Genomic DNA, 21797 nt, shown 5'->3' with positions numbered 1-21797 from the left:
TTCTGGAGACATTGCTGTTTAGTTTTTCAATGTTTTTTTTTTTTTTTTTTTTTGGTGGCAATTTGAGCACCACAAGCTGAGTGCAATCTAGTTCCACTTTATTGGAGAGAAGGCAGACATCTGTACGGCCAATATCTCCAACAATAAGCAACTCACAGCAAAAAAAATCTAGACTGATAAACAGCACTACATGTAAGAGGAAAAATCTGTATTTTTAATTTTGAGGTGAACTGTCCCTTTAACTGTTTCATTCAGTGTCAAACCAGTATGTGTAAAATTTGAAAATGTCTTTGGCGCCCCCGGTGGCAGTATAAAAAAAGACACTGTGGCATTAAACTGCACCTCTTGTATCTTCTAATAATACCCCGCTAAAGCTGAGCTACTGTTAGTATTTCTGAGTGCTGATGAACCTAGATTAACACATAAGTACCGAATCCATTTACATTTTGAAATTTGATCGTGGAACAAATAATTTTTCACAGTCCATGTCCAAACAAAATAATGTGAGCACTGAGGGAGAATATATGGCATCTCTGCTGGGAAGGAAATGACAGTGGTCCTTTTTGAAGCCTCACTGTGGTTTATGGGCATTACCGTGCCCTTTCAAGAGAAATGAGATATGAGTCAGTGAGGACGAGAAAGGAAAGGAAGGGAGTGAGGCACAGAGAGCAAGGAGAGATGCCTGGACTGGATATCACAGGACATAAATCACTATCTCAGCACTCTGAGGCTTGAGCATTAAAGCAGAGAGAGGACGAGGGAGAGAGAAATGAAAGAAGCTGAAAGAGAGACACTGGAGGAGATAAGACAAACTGTAAAGACGTCGAGGGTTGGAATGAAGCATCCATTAATTATTGGAATAAATGTGTCTGCTCGTCATCATCCTCCCACTCTTTGTCATCACCCCCATCATTCTTTTCGTCATTATCCAGGCAGGTGTGACGCATGCAGAGGCTAGGCAGCGAAGAATGTCAAAAATCTTGCGGGGGATGTTAAGATAAAATGCTGTGTGGTGTGATGGAGGGATATGCAGGAAGAATTATTAGGCTTGATGCGCCGTCCTGTCAACAGAAGAGGAGCCAAGCTACATTTGATCCCTGAAGGTGGGCAGGTCAGATCATATGAGGAGAGGGAAGAGGAGGCCGGGGTGACAGTCGTCGCCCCCATCAGACACGTCCGCACACGCCTGGTGAAGATGAGTTGGGGGATGGGGGGCTTGGTGAAGAGAAACATGGCTGGAGCCAAAGAAGTTTGAGCTGGGCTATATTTAACATTTCCAACATGTGGGCTTCATTTGGGTGGATGTGTGAGCAGCATACTTTCTCTGACAGGGAGAGTCAGCCAGAAAGTCAGCACTCAGGCTATCGACCAGTCAACTGCACCAATTACAGATGGATTTTTAAAAGGATTTACTTAAATATTTCACTAAATTACTGATTTGTTAAAATAAGAAGTCTGGTAAATCAGTTCATCAGTAGCTAGGAGTAACTGATTTGGAGGAAATGAACTGTTTTTTAGGCAAATGGTTCATGTTCAAAGTCCCTCTGTGACTCCACTTTACTTTCCATTTGTCTCCTTCTGACCAAAATGTTGTTAAGGTAAACAGAGCAAACAAATGGTGTCTCACTGAGAGTGGAGCTTTCTAGGCATGTTATTATGATTAAAGGTCCAGTGTGTCGGATTTAAGGGGATATACTGGCAAAAATAGTATAATAGGTGTGTTTCCTCTAGTGTATAATCAAATGAAAATAAGAATCGTTGTGTTTTTGTAACCTGAGAATGGGCTGATTATATCTACATAGAGAGCAGGTCCTCATCCACAGAGGTCATCATGGTGAACTGCTATGTTTCTACAGTAGCCCAAAAGAGACAAACCAAACACTGGCTCTAGATAGGGCTATTTTGCATTTCCACATTGGCCCCTCTGCGATGAGCAGTGTCAGAAACACAGGAGGGTTTGTTTTTTTTTTTGCGTGAAATTGCTTTATTCAGCATTTTTACTAGTATAAATCACCTAGTCTGTTTATTTGGGAGAGGGAGAGACCTGCAGATAGCTCCTGCTCCTGGTAAAAACCTCCTGAACGATGAACACTGAAGGAATCCTAACCAGGAGAAGTTTCAGCTGGTTGCAAACTGCAATCCTCACTGCTAGATGCCAACTACATACCCCTATATCTAACAGACTGCTCCTTTAAGGAAAATAAGAGATTCTCCAGTTTTAATTAACAGCGTCACAAAAGGTTACACATGGATATATTAGTGCACTGCTCCTCTGAGAAGCTTTCAAGATCACTGATGATAACAATAATATCTGTTTATACATATTTTGTAGTTAATATCTAAAACCCTAACTCCAAAAAAGTTGGGACGCTATATTAAAAGTAAATAAAAACAGAATGTAATGATTTGCAAATCCTTTTTGACCAATATTGAATTAAATACAACATAAAGACAATGTTCAAACTGATAATATCAAGGCACCAAGTGATTTTGCCAAGTAGGACATGCTCCTGGATCAACATCCCACATTGTATTCCTGGATCAACACTGCAACAACCATTCACAGTCCTCTGACATCATCAGTGTGCTGCTCCTGAACTTTTGTTTTCAAAGTTTCTTTGTGCCTCTTTGAAACTAAGTTTTCCAAGCTGAAGTAAGTACAATTTAACAAAATTTTTACAAGCTACTGCTGGATTATCAAGTAATATTGCTAACAAAGTTGGCTATGCTAACAAGTAAACTTGCCAATAGGCTAGAATTTTAGCGAGTTAGCTTGCTAAGAGGTACACCATGCTAACGAGTAAGCTTGCCAACAGGCGAGGTTACTGTCAACTCAAAAAGATTAAGGATAATATTATTTTCAGTTGTAAATACCTGCTTTTACCGGCTTAGCAAGCTAACTTGCTAACCCTACAGCAGCTGAAAATGATTTTGTTTAATTGTACTAACTGCAATTTGGAAAACTAGCTTAGTTCTGAAGAAGCACAGAGGATTTTTTTTAAGAAGCACAGGAGCAGCACACTGATGATGTCAGAGGGAGGGACTTTGCTTTTCTATCCAAGCAGATGTCTTAGTAAAGTTAGTCTTTTTAGTTTAAAGTTCCCCATTCTTGGAACCCATCGGCTGAATTCGGCGTTTGACTTCTGGCAGACGGTGATACAGCCTCTGGGGCCAGACCCGCGATTTTTTGGCATTCCGGTTTGATTTGGGTGGAGGAGGCGAATTTCCGTTTCCGACTTACATTTATATATAAGTAAATATGCTGAACCATTGCGATGGATTCAGAGTTTGCAGTGACGGCAATTATGTTCTGCCTCGTTAGTTCACTGCACGGACCGTTTAACCTGGCAACAACTGCAGCTGGCTCAAACGTGATTGATCAATATCACACGGACTACAAACAGCCTACAACCGGAAACCAGGGCTCTTCCGCTCTTCTTCCGGAGGCAAGATCTTCGGGGTTTGCCTACAGACTCTACATTCACTGAATGTAGAGTCTGTATATAGAGACTAAAAGTTCCCTTATTGTGTTTCCCCTGGCAGCGTTTCCTTGCTGAGCTGCAGTGGAGAGTCTAACAATAGGAACGAATTTCAGACTAAATGGACTGTATCTTTGACAGATACCCACATGAACTTTAGAATGTGTGTTTGTTTGAAGCGAGAACTGTGGATTTTGTCTTCCATCACTTACACTGAAAAGGCATAAGAAATGGATGTTTTACTGGCCAGTAAAAACAGGAGAAATGGTTACAGCAAGTGCAGCTATTATTAATGTTTGTATGGACACAATTAAAAAAAAAGAAACTATCCTTCAAAGGTTGCCAAAGTGATTACAATTCATCCTGCAGTAATGGACACATGGACGAACAAATATCCACCAAGTGCTGTTATCTAAACCGTCAGTAGAGCATTCCAACCTCAAGGTCTTAACCCAACCCCCCGCTCCTCCCAAAGACACACACAGACACACAAACTCAGAGACACAACCACATACACACACCTCTGATGAACAGCACACTCCACCCTCTCCAGCTGAAAGAATTCTGCATTTATCACAATAACCTTGTTTGAACCTACAAAACCCTAAACCACATAAAAGCTTGTCTGAACATATAGTGTGATATGTTTGACATTTGGGGGAGGGTGTTCCCTCTGATACATATTGAGTGGAAGCCCATTTCTGTTAACCTGAGAGCATGAGTTGCACTGGGAGCATATGAGGTCGATCATATTATCTCCTTGAGCTCCAACTACGCCAGCTTTCCATCCACAAAATATCTCCAGCTGTGTTTGTTGGCATGCCAGGTGATAAAAGCAACATCTCTAAAAGTCTTCAGGTGTGGGCTAGTGTCTTCCACCTCAACACCTAGACTCCAATGGTATTTTTTGGAAAAGTACTTTTAGTCCCATTTTAGACCTGTAGAACGAGCTGTCACTCTCGGGTCATGACTTAGTTCAAGGGTTGAAACTAAAAGTCATTGGTTTAGATCAGGCATGTGGCTGTGACGAGGAGGGTTTAAGTTTGCAGGTACGAAATCACATCGGTGAATGAGGGTTCTCACAGGAACAGTAACACAAATACATGTTAAGAGATACATGCTCATGTTCTATTTGCAAGTGCATAATATTTGTAGATTTCTCCATCTCAGGAATGTGAAAAATGCAGCCTGTAACCACAATTTCCCATTTGCCTGTATGGTTTACTCCCCAGTAAACCATGAGCGCAGCTCCGATAAATCCATTCACAATCTAATCAACCGCTGTGACACAAGACGGTAGGAACAACACAGAAACTTGCTGGATAACTACCCCAGACCAGAGTTGTGTTTTGTCTTAGTGAGCAGAAACATAAAAGTCACACGCAGATGAAAAATGTTTTCAGCAACTTTCCTATATGATGATACTTAAACTAGATTCTGGGAAGTGTAACATTAAAAAATGCAGCAAAGAAATGATGTGACACAAGCTCATAAAAAATACATAGAAGCACCTGTGCAAATAAAACAAACAAAAAAACTCACACAAGTGCATTAATGTTTAGACTGCAGGTGTTTTGTCTTGGTCATTGTTCTATACTTAGAAAGAGTTCTGGTTCAGAGAAACGTTGTTGAGAGGTTTATCACGGCTGAGAGAGCAGGTGCGTGACCCTCCTGGATGTGATAGAACGTTCCCTATGCTAATGTTTTTTTCAAACCTTTATATAAGCATTTGAGCTGACTGGAAACACATTCTTATTGTTAGCAATGACACAAGGAGGGAGGTGCTGATAAGAAGAGCATTACACCCATGCCTGTACTGCATTTTGTATTAAGCAACTCTGCTGGAACTCTTGTAGCCCTTTTCCATACACGTGTTGGTTTGGCTTGACTTGGCTTGACTCGGTGCGTCAGTCCACTGTGGAAGAGAATTCTTTCTCCATACAACAGAGCTGCGCTTAAGGTTGTGTCTTTAACTGATGACGCACTTGCGCTTTAGAACCAACGGAACGTTTCTGTCTGCCCTGCTGGTGTTATTGTGATCATCAACTATCCTACTGTTGTCGGAGTTTTTCATGCCCATCTCCTCCAGCTTGCTTGCAATGTCTCATAAGGATAGCTGAAGTGCTGCTGGAGCACACCAGAACAACACTCTGCCAGTTTTTCTCTCCAGGTGGGGAAATATAATATTAACAGTGTTCAATCTCCACTTGAAATCAATATACATTTTTAAGCACTTTAAGATCCAATCATCACTAAAGCGTATTTCATGCAAGAGAGATAATACAATCAAATGCAATAGTCAAAGTTATCATACTGACATTTAAGGTGTGTTAAGTGATTCATGATGTCAAGTCATGCATTGAGTAACATGCAGAAAAAAACAAAACTTATTTATAAATTTATGAAAGCTGCTGGTAATGTTTGAGCAGCACAGCAAATTAAATCATTTGTATGTATATATGGGCATCACTCTTCTAACGGTTCCTTTATTTGTGTTATGAATAATGATGACAAACCCAATGTGATGTCATGACAACCTGCTTGGAAGTAGTCAGGGCGCATTTTGGCCCAACTCTGGAGATGTTCCATCTCGGGTGTGACTCAGTGAGCCTTGGCACAACTTGGCGCCTTTAAATTGGGGACGGAAATGCAAATCAAATCGGACTCGCTGCTGCCAAAAGTACCAATGGAAAAGGCTTATCAGAGCAGTTGGGAGTTGACAACTCTTTGTGTTTAGGTGTCAAATGTGTAGTCAGTGTGTGTGTGATGAATATAAATATGTTTGTGCTTGTGTGTGTAGCGTTGACACCCACCTAATGATGAAGGGCATGAAAGGAGCGAGTCCCAGAGGTGAAGAAGATCCATCCATCGGAGAAGGGTAGAGTCGACTGAGCACCAGCAGCAGCAGGAAGAGACTGGGGTGAAGCTTCACCTGACCACTGTCACTAAACACACACATAACAACAGCCAGTCAGATTTTAACAGTGCACAATTAATGTGACTGGAAATGTGCAGCATACTGACACCTTTAGAGAGCATGGATTTGGTTGGGAATCATTACTTGCAGGCCTGTGAAGTCTATTAAGACATTTTACGTATGTAAAATGAGGCCTTACAAATACACTTAACAAGGCCCTTCACAAACAACTTGGAAGACAAGTATTTGATAGGAATCTCAGCTATTATCATGCACATTTTTAATCATGTCAATATATGGTGTTCATATTAGCTGTGCGGTCCGTCAACTTCCTGTAAAATGGTCAGAGACAACGATTTTTTAAATTTATGACTAAAACCAAGCAGGCTTTTGCCAAGCATGGGAGTCAGGAATTCTGAAGACCATTATCAATCTTTTTAAACATCTGCATTCCAGGAGTAGTTTGACATTTGGGAAATTAATCTTATTAGCTTACTTGCTGAAACTTAGATGAGAAATTCACTATCACTATTGTAAGCTAAATATGAAGATAGAGCCAGCAGGTGAGGAGCTTAGCTTAGCATAAATATTGGAGGCAGATAAAACAGCTAGCCTGGCTCTGTCCAAAAAGCCACAAGTCTACCTACCAGCATCTCTAAAGCTCAGTAAGTAACCGAGCTCTACACGATATTCAGAGCATATCAATGGCCCTGTTTATACCTGGTACTCACATGTGTCTCGATTAAGCCAATGACAAGGACAGTGCTAAATACGTGTAAACAACCACCAACACGAATTGTGATCCAATCACTCACTTGCCGGGTCGCCCTGGGTTACATTTGACCACATATATTTTGTAGTGTAAATGCTAATGCATCCTGATACGTATCTGACCAGGACTACGTCATCAATGCAGGATGTGGTGGTTGTTTTGGTGACAGTGCGCTAACCTGGTGCCAACGGTCTATAAGTTGTCCTTACTCACTCGAGCTGTACAAAGTGTTGCCCTGTGAAAGGAGACATGTATTCTGCTGGCAGCATTATCCATAGCTGCACAATTTCTAGACTAGCGAACATGCTAGCGAGCAGCTAGCAAGATTGTGTATATAATAACTGTGCACGTGGCCCTATGACCCACTAGCTTAAGTGACTTAGGCAGTAACAAAATCTGAACCCAAGAGGTCAAGTGGAGACGCATGATAAACACACATATGAATTGCAATATGTCTCTACTGTCAACTTGTGTTCGGATCATGAAAACGCATGTTAATACTAGGTATAAGCAGGCTCTATGATTCAGAGGTTATCTGCACACAGCTCTAAACATGGGGGTGGCAAAAAGTCTGGGACAAAATATCTTTGTAATAAACAGCTTCAAACTGTTATCAACATGTTTTTAAATGACCTGAGCAATAAAAAAAAACCTCCTCAGTAGCGTCCATGTTGTTTCCACATTAAGATCTAAAACTCATGAACACAACTGAGTCGGAAAAAAGACTTCCCAACTTGGGAAATGGGACCATCTGAGGAGCACATGAATGCAGCATAACTCTCAGCAAGAAAGAGAGTGGGTGTATCTCCCATAGGAATCATATATAATCATAATTCCACATCAAAATATAAAAGGCCTCAAGTCCCCTAGCTCTTTAATACAGGCTGCATATCCAAACCATCCACACTCTAATACAGTTATCTCCTCATCCGTCCTTGAACTGAGCTTTTCACCTCCCTCTTTTCCTCCATCCAAATATCATCACTGCCAACTGAGTGAGAATGGAAACTGTCCGTCTCTGCCAGCGGTTTCACAGTTTCACTCTGGCCCACTCGCAGAGAAGAAAGGAGGGAGGAAAATGGAGAAAGAGACAAGAACTCAAACTACAGTACAAAGTAAGGAAAACTGACTGTTCGAATATCTGATATCTAATGTGAAGAGGGGCCATGCTTCGCCCTCAGGACAGCTTTATTTCTTCTTGTCCTGCTGTCAGCGTCCAGCTCTGTGAGAGAGGAGATCAACTCCTCAAAGGTTTAGGTTTGTATCTTCTGGAACTGGTGGATTTTTATCTTGGTGTTAATAAAACAACTTCAACTTTAGCAGCATTACTTAAGCAGTGTGTAAGCTAAAAATATCATCTCATAATACGGTAATATCATGGGAAAACAGTGTTTACATTATGGGAGCGCCTGCAGTTGAGCTTTGTGTAGGGCTGTTAAGTATGGAAAGTCTGCTTTTATAAGTGTGTGTGTGTGTGTGTGTGGGTGTGTGTGGGTGTGTGTGTGTCAGGAGAGCAATATGTCCTCCGGGCCCTGTCATTAGTCATGAGGATCTCATAGAACAGAAACAGAACAACAGACCCCCTGCGAAAACAACTTGTGCTTTTCATTACTTCATTCAACAACATACACAGACACACACACACACAGAACCATCCGCTGGGAGTACCACAGATCGGCAAGATGGGAAATGTAATAGCAGCTCAATTAGTAACTGGTCTAATGTGTTTAGTGTCACAGTTTAGTCAAGCATAACCTGACAGGATGTGATGTCAGAAGGGGGGGGCAGATAGAGGGGAATTGCAAACATATTAGGCCTTGTTGGGATACAGCTGGGGGCTGAAACACTTGACAGGATGAAAGAGAGACTCCGTGGCATTTAATGACATTCTCAAATTCCATGTTGAGCTTTTCCACGAATGTCTGCCCCCTCTCCCCAAACTCCTCAATCATCCCCCTACCCGGGTGTTTGATGAAAAGGTTATTTTTAAAGACAGCAAAAACAGAACACTGACCTTACGCATTTTTATTCTTCATTTAGAAGAGGACTTTTAAATGAAGTAGCAGTAGCAGAGACTCAAGAGAAACTCTAAAGTAAACCAAAGCTTTAGCTTAACATTTGGTTAGCTCTCAGACAAATAAATCACCCGTTTTGTTTAGGAAATTAGAGAAAAGTACTTGGAATATGATACAAAAACTGTTTTCTTTGGTCGTGAAAGCAGTGGCAGATAAGAGTGTTTGTACTGCAACAAATCACTGCACAGCAGTGTAGAATGTGGCCACTGACCTGAAATTGTTTCAGATATAAACAAGATATTAACATTAGGAATTTGAAATTATTCTGATGAATCTACACGCCACATTAAAAGCACAAACACTATTATTTCACGAAGAAGTCAAGTCTCCTTAGCTGAGCAAGAGCTCAAGCATATTCAAATCAAAACCAAATTTGGTGCATTGATAAAGTGGCCAAATACAGCACCAGGTTAGGATTTTATAGTTATAATGTTAATGTACTCATTAGCATGGTGACGGTAAGCCTTGGTGGCCTTCTCGTCTTCTTCTTCTGTTTAATAACAGGTAGAAACTAGTGTTTAAGGTGCATTAGTGCGCCCCTTCTCTGGTGTTCGAGTGGTTTAATTATATGGAGCAGTTTTCAAATATTATATTATGTTAAATTTCTATCAAGGAAAATTATATTGTGATAATTAATACAGGAACATTGGAGCACCCAGAAGCTCACCTGGTAGAGCAGGCGCCCCATGTATTGTCTATGTCCTTGCTGCAGCGGCCAAGGTTTTAATGCCAGCTTGTAGCCCTTTGCTGCATATCATCCCCTTTCTGTCTGAAGCTGTCCTATCAAAATAAAGGCAAAGAGCCAAAGTTAATCTTTAAGATTGAGTTTTTGTAGTAATATCCTACATATTAGTGAATTACGGTACATTTTATGAACCTAAAAATATAAGTTTATTGTCTTGTCTTGCGGTCCCCAGCTGGGACCTCTGTGCCGCCCTGGTGACACCCCCACCTTCGATGGGCAACAGAGATTTTCAGAGAGCCGGTGATGACTGGCAAGCATCAGATCTGTGCGCACCACAACAAAAACACCGACACATCACCGACAGTATGATTATAACATCCAAAACACAAGTTTCATTCTCAGTGGTTTCTGTGACATGAGAAATATTTTCAAAATAAGTAAAGTCACACGAGGACAGTGAATCCATGATTTACACACGGATCTGTTGTTTGTAATGTAGCATTATCAGAGAAAATAACAGGGTGTGTCAGGGACGCAGGATGCGTACCTAGTAGCAACATCACTGCGATTTACCATTTCTAGCAACCAACAGGTATGAATGAAGAGGGGAACGTGTGTGGTGTTCAATTAATTAATTTTGGTTATTAATGAATAAGTAAACAAAAAATGTGACCTTTTTCTTCTCGTTTCAGGTCAGGACCAAGTATGAACATTTGGGCGTAACTTCAGCAAACTTGTTGCCAGGTTAGAATCCATCCACACATGGACATCATTTATTACTCATGTAAAGCCTCTGATACACAAAAGTCCCTGTGCCCTGATCCAAGGCGTGGTCGAATAACAGACAATCCAGGATATTCTTAGCCCACTGCAGGTGCTGTTATATCTGTTGTAGCTGTGTGAGTGTGTGTATGTACTGTACATGTGCACATGCATGCACAACATGCTGCTTATCGGCATGCACATTACAGCCACATTTTGTTTTTGCTTCCAGCTGTCTGTACGTCACATAACTATCTCTGAACACAGGATTGTTTCTTATTCATAATTCAGAGGTATTTGTTTGGGGAGAGCATTTTTGTGGAGGAAGATGGATTACACAGTACAACTTTACAGTTCCAAAGCTCATTTCTATAATCTTTTCATATATTGTGACCTATTTTGGGAATGCACTTTTAACTTCCACAAAGACTGTCTCAAACCACTAACAGCAGCTCTCTTGCCTCTTGTCCTGCTGTGTATTGCTACAGTATGATGCGGTTGGTCTGTTTGGGTGGCGCGATACGCTGAGATGATGTGGGAAGTCAGACAGCTGGGATCTGGTTCCGTGGGAAATTTGCAAATGTTTTAACAAGGGTTGAAGGGAGTGAGGGGAATTGTGAAAGAGCCGGTCTCAAACAGCATTCAATTAATTGGATCCATATTAAGATAAGGCTGCCTGGGGAGCTGCTGGACAACTCAGATGCTTTTAAAGAGGGAGTTTGGGCTGAGCTGACAAAGATAAGGCCAATGAACCTCCCCGCTGTGAAAAACAAAACTAAATCTCAACAAGACGTTTACTTTATTCAGTCGTAAAGTCTTAGTCTTTGAGCAAATAGTCAAGAAGTTGAGCAAGTGATACTTTGAGAAAAAAGGCTCACATGAGAAGTCAATCTAGGGCACTATTACTTGATTAGAGCAAATAGCTGAGTTCATAGTTCATGTTCCCACTTCTGTTCCCACAATCTAGTTTCAGGACTGAAGAAAAGTTGCACTTACTTCACCTCTTCACTTCAGGACTCGCAGCACAAAAGCACCACTGCTTAATCAGCTTAAGATAACAAAAAAGCTGTCTCGTATGGCTTAAATTTAAGTAAAATTAAACCTATAATGGAATCAAGGGAGTGTGAAAAGCCATGGCAAGGGCTGAATGTGAAGTGTGCATGTGTGTGGATTAAGGAAGGACCACCTCACCTTTCCACCGTCGCTGCAGCCTCCTCCAGCTGGTTCAGAAGGAACGGATAGAGAGCTGGAAAACGAGTGAAAAACTCTCGGCCCGTCATCCTGAGGAGAGAGATAGAAAGAGCATGAATTTATTAACAATAATAAGGCCACTGAGGTACATACCCAGAGAAGAAAGAAATTTCAAAGAGCCGGTTTTTACATACAGGGCCACCAAAGTCCTGAAACACTATACTTTTTATATGTTATGCAGACAAGATAAAAAAAAAATATGTTTTGGGACTTTGGGACTCCATAGTGTCTGGCAATGGTTCCAAAGTTTTAAGGCTTATAAAACTTTATAACAGTACTTTTTACCACACTAAGAATCTACTACCATACTAGTGGTGCTGTGAGCCTGTAGCAGAGGATTGAGCTAAAAAGCTAACGTCACCAAAGTTAATACAATTCATCCTGAGGGGGGATGAATATCCATACCACATTTCATATCAGTCCATTCAACTGGTGTCAAGTCAGAGGTCAGGAGACTTAAAGGGTTTCATCCTGAGAGGACATCAACGTCTATTCAAAATTTCATGCAAATCCATTTAATAGTTGCTGACATATTTTAGGCTGGACCAAATTGATGGATCGACCAACTGACCACCTGTCTGGTGTGATACTGGACTCCATAGAGCCATGCAGCTAGTGTTGCTAAAAAGGGTGACTTGGTGCAAATCTGAAAAGACTGTCGACCTATTAAATCAGAGTATGGCTTCTCAGTAGCCTCAGTGTCCCTGGGTCAAACACTGAATGCTATAGGAATGATTCATTTGTTGCACTGTATCCACTTTGCATGATGTCTGCATGATTTGTAGAGTTTATAGTGTGTTTTTCTGTTTGGTTAAATGTTGTTTTGTATTTATGTGAAACATTTGACAACCTGAGATGCAGGACAATTTCAGATTTTCTTTCTGATAATAAAGTGTATTCAAATCCAATAATCAATGACTGTGGGTGTAGTTCTTTAACAGATTCTGCTGTAGCACAAACAGTGCATTCAGTAATGCATTTCCATAAAACTGGGAAACTGAGGCAACTGAGGCTGAGATATCCTGACTTGGAGCCCCTAGTGTGGGTCAGTTTTCAAAAACAATGGATCCTAAACTTTCCCATAATTCAACATTATAGCATCTCTTAAAAATCTGTAGTCTGCAAACCGAAGCCGAGACTACTCCCCCCAAGGCACTGTAGACATTGACCATCTGCTCTCAGACTATGTAGTACTCCCTGTGACTAGTAAACTGATTCTGATACAGAAAATGTGCAGTGCCCCTTTATACCACATAAATTGTGAAACATCAGTAGGACTACCAAAAAACAGAAAGAGACGTTGAGCATGAATGTGTATTTCTGACAATTAAAACAGTCCTTAGACACAAAAACCTTAACTCAATGGCCACTTACTAGCTATTTCTGGAGCAACACCATCGTTGTGAAAACGACATCCGGATTGTGAGGCTCTGGCAAACAGTTTCTGGCAAAAATGGTAAGATCACCCTGCTCATCATCTCTTAGCTCAAATCCACCAGATGACATAATTTTCCCTGGCTCCAGGGCTGTTGCTCAAACTGCAGAGTGTACTTCCTCATTTTTGTCTACCTGCCGCCCCCACGGACACAAAGAGTATAGAAGCTGATATCTACAGAGTAATGTATTGAAATTATTTTGAATATAATTGTTTTGAATCCACCCCATTTTTTAAAATGTTCTGCTGTTGACAAATGTTTGTCTTGTTCTGACAAGTAACAACTTTAACTCTGGAGCAAAAATCAGTCTTTAAACATGAAAGAAATAATGATTTGACTTTTTTAGCGTGATTATCGATATCCATTTATATGAAAAATTTTATTGTGATGACATTTTTAGCCACAATCCACAGCCCTATTTCTACCACACAGACAGCCAAATTTTATGAAAAGATCATCTTTTCAGCAGTTAAATATGAAGACAAATGACTGACTGTTGGTCCTCTTAATGTTCAGGATAAACCCATATAGAGAGACACACCATGAAATGAAATGTGGAATGAAATGTTATTTTAAAAAACAAAAGCATTATTGATGCCATTAGTATTAGACAGAAGCCTAATGTGTTGGGAGTTTGAGCAAGAACACTGTAATTTAAAAAAATGCAACACAGAATGTCTACAGAGTACAAAACTAATTGCCATCATGAATCACTGTCAACAGAGAACAACATTAAAAACAAGTACGAGTGGATTTACTTTGATCCAAATTAAATTTCAGTTAATTAAATTTCCTGATAGTCATGATTACATTCCTATGTTCTGAATAGTCTCCCTCTGTAAAAGTGACATAACAAGGAGCAGAGCAGGGGAAACGATGGAGAGTGCTTACACTGATAAGGCATGGTCTTGTGCCAAATACTCTGAACCAAAACAAATCCTGCCTTTATGTTTGCTTACCCTGCTACTGCCAGAAATAAATAGTTGTGTGTGTGTGCACATAAACTCGTACATGTGTTACGGTCACGTGTGTTTGTGCTTATGTCTTCACTCTCACACACATACACAACTGTCAATAAAATGACAAACTTTATATTTAACACTGGCGGTCTTGCTGCTGCAACCGCCATTCAGCCTCAGGGCCAATAAAGTTTTTATTTAACTCTGCCCGTCTAAATCAAGTCACTTCTGAAGCAAAGAGGTCTACTCTGCCAAGCACATGATCACAAGCCTGGAGAGATCGCAGACTGCTTCAAGTCAAGACTGCCACGGATTCTGGACTAATGCACAAAAACACACACACACACTCTGGAACTGGTTCAAGTTAGCAGCAGGCACTGTCATGGTAAGAAAGTGAGTCATGTGTGAACTCCTTTCAACCTGGATATGACACACTCACCTCTTGTGACCTGACACACACACACACAGATAAAGTGTGAGGATAATGGCACATTTTCACTGCATGTATGCAAGTAAATAAGTGCAAAGATAATCTAAATCTGAAATCTGTCCCTAAATGTTTAACATTCACTGTATGCATGTGCAAATACAGTGTGTGTGTGTGTGTGTGTGTGTGTGTGTGTGTGTGTGTGTGTGTGTGTGTATGTGTGTGCCCTCCCTGCCCTCCTCTGCGCTCTCTAATGAGAGTCTCTGAGTCTGACATGACTCTGCTGCCTGGAGGACAGAGGTCAGAGGTTGTGTCGGAGCAGATTAGATGGGGTAAAAGGGGTAAGGGTCACAGAGGACGAGAGAGGAGGAGGTGTAAGTGAAGAGGCCTGGTCATGTCTGTGGGCTCACAGCTGTAGCATTAAGACTATAACGGACAGTTCACCCCAAAATCAAAAATACATATTTTTCCTCCTACCTGTAGTGCTAATTATCAATCTAGATTGTTCTGGTGTGAGTTGTGAGTGTTGGAGATATCGACCATAGAGATTTCTGCCTTCTCTCCTTGTGTATCTATTGCTTGCTCCTAGGAGGACACTATTAATGTGTACATCTTGCACCATCACATGCACGAGCCTCTCATCCATGAGTAGATGCACACTTCCTTCTGTGTTGTGATATAGTTGGTGGGTGTAGTTTAGTAGAAAGAAAACAGTTCCTATATGAAACTGCTCACAACAAGGTCTGAAGATTATCTTGAGTAACTGGTGATGATTTCTGGAATTGCTGTTTTTCACGTGTTTTGTTTTGGGGTTGTTTTTTTTGCACTGTGTGCACCACAAGCCAAGTGCCATCGAGCTCTATTATACTTGAGAAAAGACAGATATCTCGCTACTGCTGAGATCTCCAAAACTTAGCAACTCACACCACATCTCAGATGATTAAATAATTGTTCAAGGCCCCAAAGAGGCAAAATTATCCAATATTTCACAAGAAAAGCAAATACAAAAGCCAAAAACTGAATATTTTGGTAGCAGATTCACTGTAACCACTGGACTCAACTTCCAAACTTCCAAAACTAACTCCACCTCAACCAGCTACAACAGTAAAATGCTGCAGTATTAAATTTCTACTAATGTAATACATAATAATATATCAGTTATAGACACCACTTTTTTGTACTTTAACATTTAATACTGTATTACATTTTTTTTCTTTGAGCCTTTTAAGACCTTTTTGGGACAAATCACTCTTTTCTTAGCATAAATGGTTTAGCTTTAACATATGCTAACTATATATGAAGTCCTGTGCAGAGGTAGGTTTAATGTAGGAATATGGTTATTAGAGTGAGTTAGGCCAATGTACAACAGGTAAGTGAGAGTATAAATTAAAGACAGTATTAGCTTCAATGGTAGCTTTAAAATGTTTTAACATAAGAAATGTTGACTTTCTTGCTGAAGAATTTGACTTCACAAAACTAAATTAAAAGAGGAATACACGAAATTAGATAAAATGTTTGTGGCAATAAAGCCCTCACAAATTCCCAAATTCAAATTTAAGACTACTTAATGACTTTTATGGCCCAGTATTTATAAAATTGAATTGAACACATTTTAAGACTTTATAGGAGGACCTGCAGGCATGCTGTGATTATACTATACTTTTACAGCAGGATTTGGAACACAGGACTTTCACTTGGACTCAGACGTGTAATGGAATGCACAGTTTAGTGTTGTTTTGGTCCTTTTGCTTAAGTAAAAGACCTGACACTTTATACACCACTATAATGGGTTATACAAGCAATCCTGCTGAGGTGTCTTTGACCTAGGTCACGCATTCTCTGAAGAGAAACAGCTCCACATTTAAACATATAAAGATTAATGTTTCAAAAAGCCTCGGGGAGGTCAACCAAGGCTGTCTGGCAAAACGCAGATCTGTTGAAGTAAATCGATCAGTTAAGTTATGAGTACAGCTTTCCCATTCTAGTTTTTTGAAACACCTAAGTAACATTAATATGGACAGCTTTGCATGACCAAGAGCACATGTAGTGGAAAGTGAGGAGTTGACGCGAGCTTAAGATAAAGCTGGAGGATTTGGTTGGAATGCAGAGAGCTATCTTTGCTCTGTCAGTCTTGTTTACAGTTGCATTTATCTCAGCAACGATATCAGATCAACATCAATGCACAGTCACGGAGCAGAGAAGCCTGGGCTTAGTGGAATGACAATCCACAAGCAAACAATATGTCTGGATTCAAGTAACTATGTAAAATACACAGCTGAAATTCCCACAGACAGCAGAAGTAGTTCAGTCTTCCCGAACACACAAATACACACAACGCTGCAAATAAACGGGTTTGTGTCAGATGGAACTGTGTTTATGCTCCAGCTTCAGTGGACCAAGAACCCCTTACAAACATGCAGCCAAATATTAGAGTGGACAAGCTGTCACAATGCATTTACTGCTGCCAGAGATCACAACCGTAAAATCATGGTAATAACAGAGACCAGACATACAACAGACTGTGGAAAAGACAAACTCCCAAAAACACAATTTCAAATGACTTGCAGCTTTCTCGCTCATACAAACACACTTCTGTATTTCAGGTCAATACAATGAGATTTACTGCCATGACAACCAACCTTTACAAGTGCACTATTGAGACATAAAAATAATTATTACTAAACTAAAAATACTAAAAAAATAAAACAGACAAGCATTATGGAGACTCTAAAATACACATGAGAGTTCAAATGCAAATTTTCTTTTTGTCATTAATCACAGCCACATGCATACAAAAATAACCCTACACAGTTATAATAAAAAGAAAGCAGCAGACAAGAGGACGGGGAGATAACTGTCAGCTATACAAAGCCAGGGAGGGCAGAGTAAAAACACAAGTGAAAACAGACCAGATAAACAGGAGCAGCCTTGGCTGGTTATTCAAAGGCCTTCAGAGAAGCAGCCAATAGAAATACAGTAAAGGGAACCAGACAGAGCTTCCTGGAACACAGCCCGAGCCCTGTGAAACTATACCCTTGATTATCTGAGGGTTAACAAATCACCTCCAAGCTCAATATAGACCTCAATACGACTATCACATAGTGCTACAGCCAAATAGTACATTATTGTTCATGTTTGTTTTAACATGCTCTGAATACTAGATGGATGTCAGTATCAGTTCGACTGGGGAGGCCAATAATATATCAATCATATAAACGTTTTACATACTTTGGTTTCTTGGTGTACAGTCCACTAAAAATTGTTACATTACCAAATAACAGTGGGGTGACAAGTTAAACAAGATGTAGGGCTGCAACACATGCAACGTCTTTTACTGCCTGGAAAATGTTAAGTCCGACGCTGGGTGCTACCAAAGAGCTTACAATGATAAGAGGCAACACTACATTGGTTTGTCAATGCAACATCAGCACGCAGCCTCAGAGCCATTTTCGAATGAACGAAGGGCTCATATTTATAACAGAGATTTGCAAAATATGCCATGCAACTGGCAAGAACTGCTAGGAAATAATGTCCGAGGCAGCCATTTGATCTTAACATTTTCTCTTTCTTAACCTGCTTGTTGCCACACTACTGACACTGGTACTACTATTCCTTTGCAAATAATGGAACAATACCGCGTAAAATCATTCCCGCTTTATAAAGAACCACGTTTATACTGTGAAAGATGAGGAAACATTTGGATAAAGTTTCAGAAACAAGTGTATTCATTTTTCCACACATCTACTTTGACAACAATGGATCAGAGAGCACAAAAACACAGCATATGTCCAGGCCCTTCCAGCCTACAGCTTGCTAATGGCTCTGAGAGGCTATAAATGCTTATGCTCGCATGCTAAAATGCTAATAGTGGCAATAACAATGCCTGCTGATGTTTAGCATGTTCAGTATTTTAGTTACCATAAAATACAGAGCTGGAGCAGGGACAGGGTTGGGTTGGCCTAGCTTAGCATAACAAGGCAAATGACGCCATCATGTCTTACGTGGAAAACTTGGATTTTTCTAATTGTTCTGGTATAGACTAGACCAGTGGTTCCCAACTGGTGGGTCGCAGTCCAAAAGTGGGTGATGGTTCCATTCTGAATGGACTGCAAGTGACTCGCAAACATGTCAAGTTTGTCAAAAATACACTTCATTTTTCAGCACAATGAATTTACGGCACAAAACCTTTATTTTAAAGTGCCGTTTCCTGCTGTAGAGTGAGTGAACAGACAGAAATGGCAAACTAGCTCAACAACATGGCCAAACGTAAGTGTGATGCTAAATGTATTGAACTGTATGGACCTTGAACTAATGATCAAGGAGAAAACTAGAACCTGTGCTGAACCAGTTGGAAATCAATGGACTAGACCAGCCCATGCAGGTACTTGGCAAAATGTCAACACCATGCCCCTTTTTCACCACACCCTTTTTTGGGGGTATAGAAAACTTAAGATCCTAGAGATCCTGTAGATGTCAATGCAATTTGATGTGTATTTGAATTATAATAACAATTCTGACACGTTTTAATCACTTTATTTGTTGTTAAACCAATGTTTGTTTTGTAGACCAGTCTAATAACTGTTTTGCAACCTTGCCTAAACCTGAGCATTTGCAATACCTTTATAAATTAATGTTCAATACCGTTATGCCCTTTCAGTCTTCCCCAGCCACATGGTTCATGTGTGATACTTTGATACCAGTACCACAGTGATACAGTAGAAATGCCTGATTTTGTGTCTGTATGCAGTCAGAGATTGTCCTTTACTCAATTATCAGTCATTGTCAGGAATTATTAGGAATTCAAAAAAGTCACGGTAAACCAACAAATAAAATGAGTGCCAGCGATGCATGCTGGTGAGTACTGTCCTCGCTCCTCCACAGCTCCACCTTGTCGTCTAAATATGGTCACTTCTGGCTCCAAAAAACCAAGATGGTGATGGCCGAAATGCTGAACTTAAGGCTTCCAAATAAGAGTCCACAAACCAATGTGTGATGTCATTGTGGCTATGTACATTATTTCATACAGTCTATAGTGCTGGCTGAATTCAAGCACCGATTCTCTACCAACCTTCCCATATGAGATGAATGTGGTGTAAGAGTCTACAGCCACACTAGTGCCTCGGCGTGGCTGTACAGCACAGCAGTGATATGAGTTAAATGCTAACATTAGCATGCTAACATGATCGTAGTGACAATGCTAATGTGCTGATGTTTTGAAATGTTCACCATTCAAGCTTAGCTTGTTAGCATGCTAACACCTGCTAATAAACACTAAACACTGAGTTGATTGCTGTAAAGCACAGGACAAACACACAGCATGCTTGTGCTCTGTCATGCCAAAAAAAAGAGGTCAGAGTCAAGCTCTCTGAAGACAGCATTTGGGTGATAGTTGTTTTAAGTGTTTTTTTCTTACTATCAGTCTATGAATGTCAATGTGTCACAACATGTGGACACACATTTCCTGAGTGTCTAAAAAACAAACCTTCCTTCTTGTACAAAGAAACAATAGAGAAACAAAGATAAGAGCGATTCCATCTTGTCATACCGGCAAATAAGAAGTGCATTTCTGGAAAGAAGTGTCTCTGCTGCAGCATCAAATATTTTCCTGTGATTATATAATCCCATGGAACCTGTTGCAACATCCCAAGGGCTTAACTCCACATGTCCTGCATCTAAGTTGGATACATCAGTTCACAAAATATAACACTTGACCCAGATTGCTATAATTTTCATTATCAAGGTTTCAAAATACTTGGATGGCTGTTTGACATGGCACTGGGAGCCTGTTATAATTTAAGACTCCTCTCCAGAGAAAATCCACAATTTTTCACACCCTTCTTGACAGCAAAGCCGGACTTACAACTGATAACCTTCCAACTAAAACTGAGACAGTTAAACCTCTGAACAGATTCCTCATTTGCACAACTCAACCCCATTTTGACGAAGTGTGTGGTGGTTGTTTATCCACCAAAATGAGATATCCACCAACTGACAGCTCCTCGAACAAAATGATGAGTGGCGTGACAGAGATAACGTTTTAGGTTACTTGCTTTTGGCTACATAAGTTTCTTATAATCTTAAGAGTTTTGCTTAGAAATGTGAGTATATCACCACCCGTGTTGTTGTTGATGGTAACTGTGGCATTTCAGTGATTTTTTTTAACCATAAAATACATTGTGTAGCCAATATAGAGTGAATCCTGTTTATCTCTTGTCCTTGTTCTGGCTGAAATCATTAACTAAGCAACAACAAACACAAGAATTTCTTTACACACACTTTACAACAATCTGTTTAAATAGCTACTCGAAGGCATGGCGGTCTTTATCTCAGTCTTCAAACTGACAGCTCTACTGTAGTGGTGACAAAGCCTGACTATGAATATGTAATAAATATAACCAAAACCAGCATCACCTTGGGTTTTAATACACTTTAAATACCAAATGGTCTAAATGCTGTTTCAACTCATTTTTCCAGCCCAACAAGAGCATTTCCAAACTGTGGAACAAAGCACATTTTTGTATTCGAAACAATGCTGTTCATAGATGTGTCATCTGTTAACATTTCCGGCCACAAAAATGTTGCTGTGTTATACTTGGAGCCTTATCAATTGCAGCCCACAGGTATGAAACTGGGTAGAATGCATTGTATCATTTCATGCATTCCTTGGGATGGTCCCAGGTGTTTTTAGCATGTACTTAGCATTAATAATAATGAATTGTATATTGTCTGTTTCTGTTATATTTAAATGTAAAGCGGCCCTTTTTGCCTCCAGTGTCTTTTCTTTATTGTTGGAGCAGCAGCAGAGACCTGCACCTTCACCAGTAATGACCAGCAGTGGGTTTCAGTAGAGTGAAACCTGCATTTCAGCCAGAGTGGTGTTACAACAGTGTCCCCCGGTGGTGTAAAACAACCACTGTTTATACACATGCTTCGTTTTTACCTTGGTTCTAACCAGTGGTGGAAAAAGTATTCAGATGCTTGACTTAAGTAAAAGTACTGATATCACTCACTAAAAATACTCCACTGCAAGTAAA

General features: G+C 40.2%; 1 protein-coding gene across 1 annotated transcript in view; it reads right to left on the bottom strand.

The window, feature by feature from the left end:
* The window catches only part of thada (THADA armadillo repeat containing), a 122373-nt gene that overhangs the window by 64217 nt on the left and 36359 nt on the right, over positions 1-21797 (bottom strand). Inside the window, exons 27-28 of the mRNA XM_033613828.2 lie at positions 11882-11971; positions 6293-6424 (exon numbers count right to left, since the gene is read on the bottom strand). Of these exons, the coding sequence (XP_033469719.2) occupies positions 6293-6424; positions 11882-11971 (222 nt within the window). The remainder of the gene's footprint in view (positions 1-6292; positions 6425-11881; positions 11972-21797) is intronic.

The sequence above is a fragment of the Epinephelus lanceolatus genome, chromosome 17 (genome assembly GCF_041903045.1).
Source record: "Epinephelus lanceolatus isolate andai-2023 chromosome 17, ASM4190304v1, whole genome shotgun sequence".
NCBI classification, from domain to species: domain Eukaryota; kingdom Metazoa; phylum Chordata; class Actinopteri; order Perciformes; family Serranidae; genus Epinephelus; species Epinephelus lanceolatus.
The sequence above is the reverse complement of the archived record's forward strand: the minus strand, read 5'-3'. Positions and strand labels throughout refer to the sequence as shown.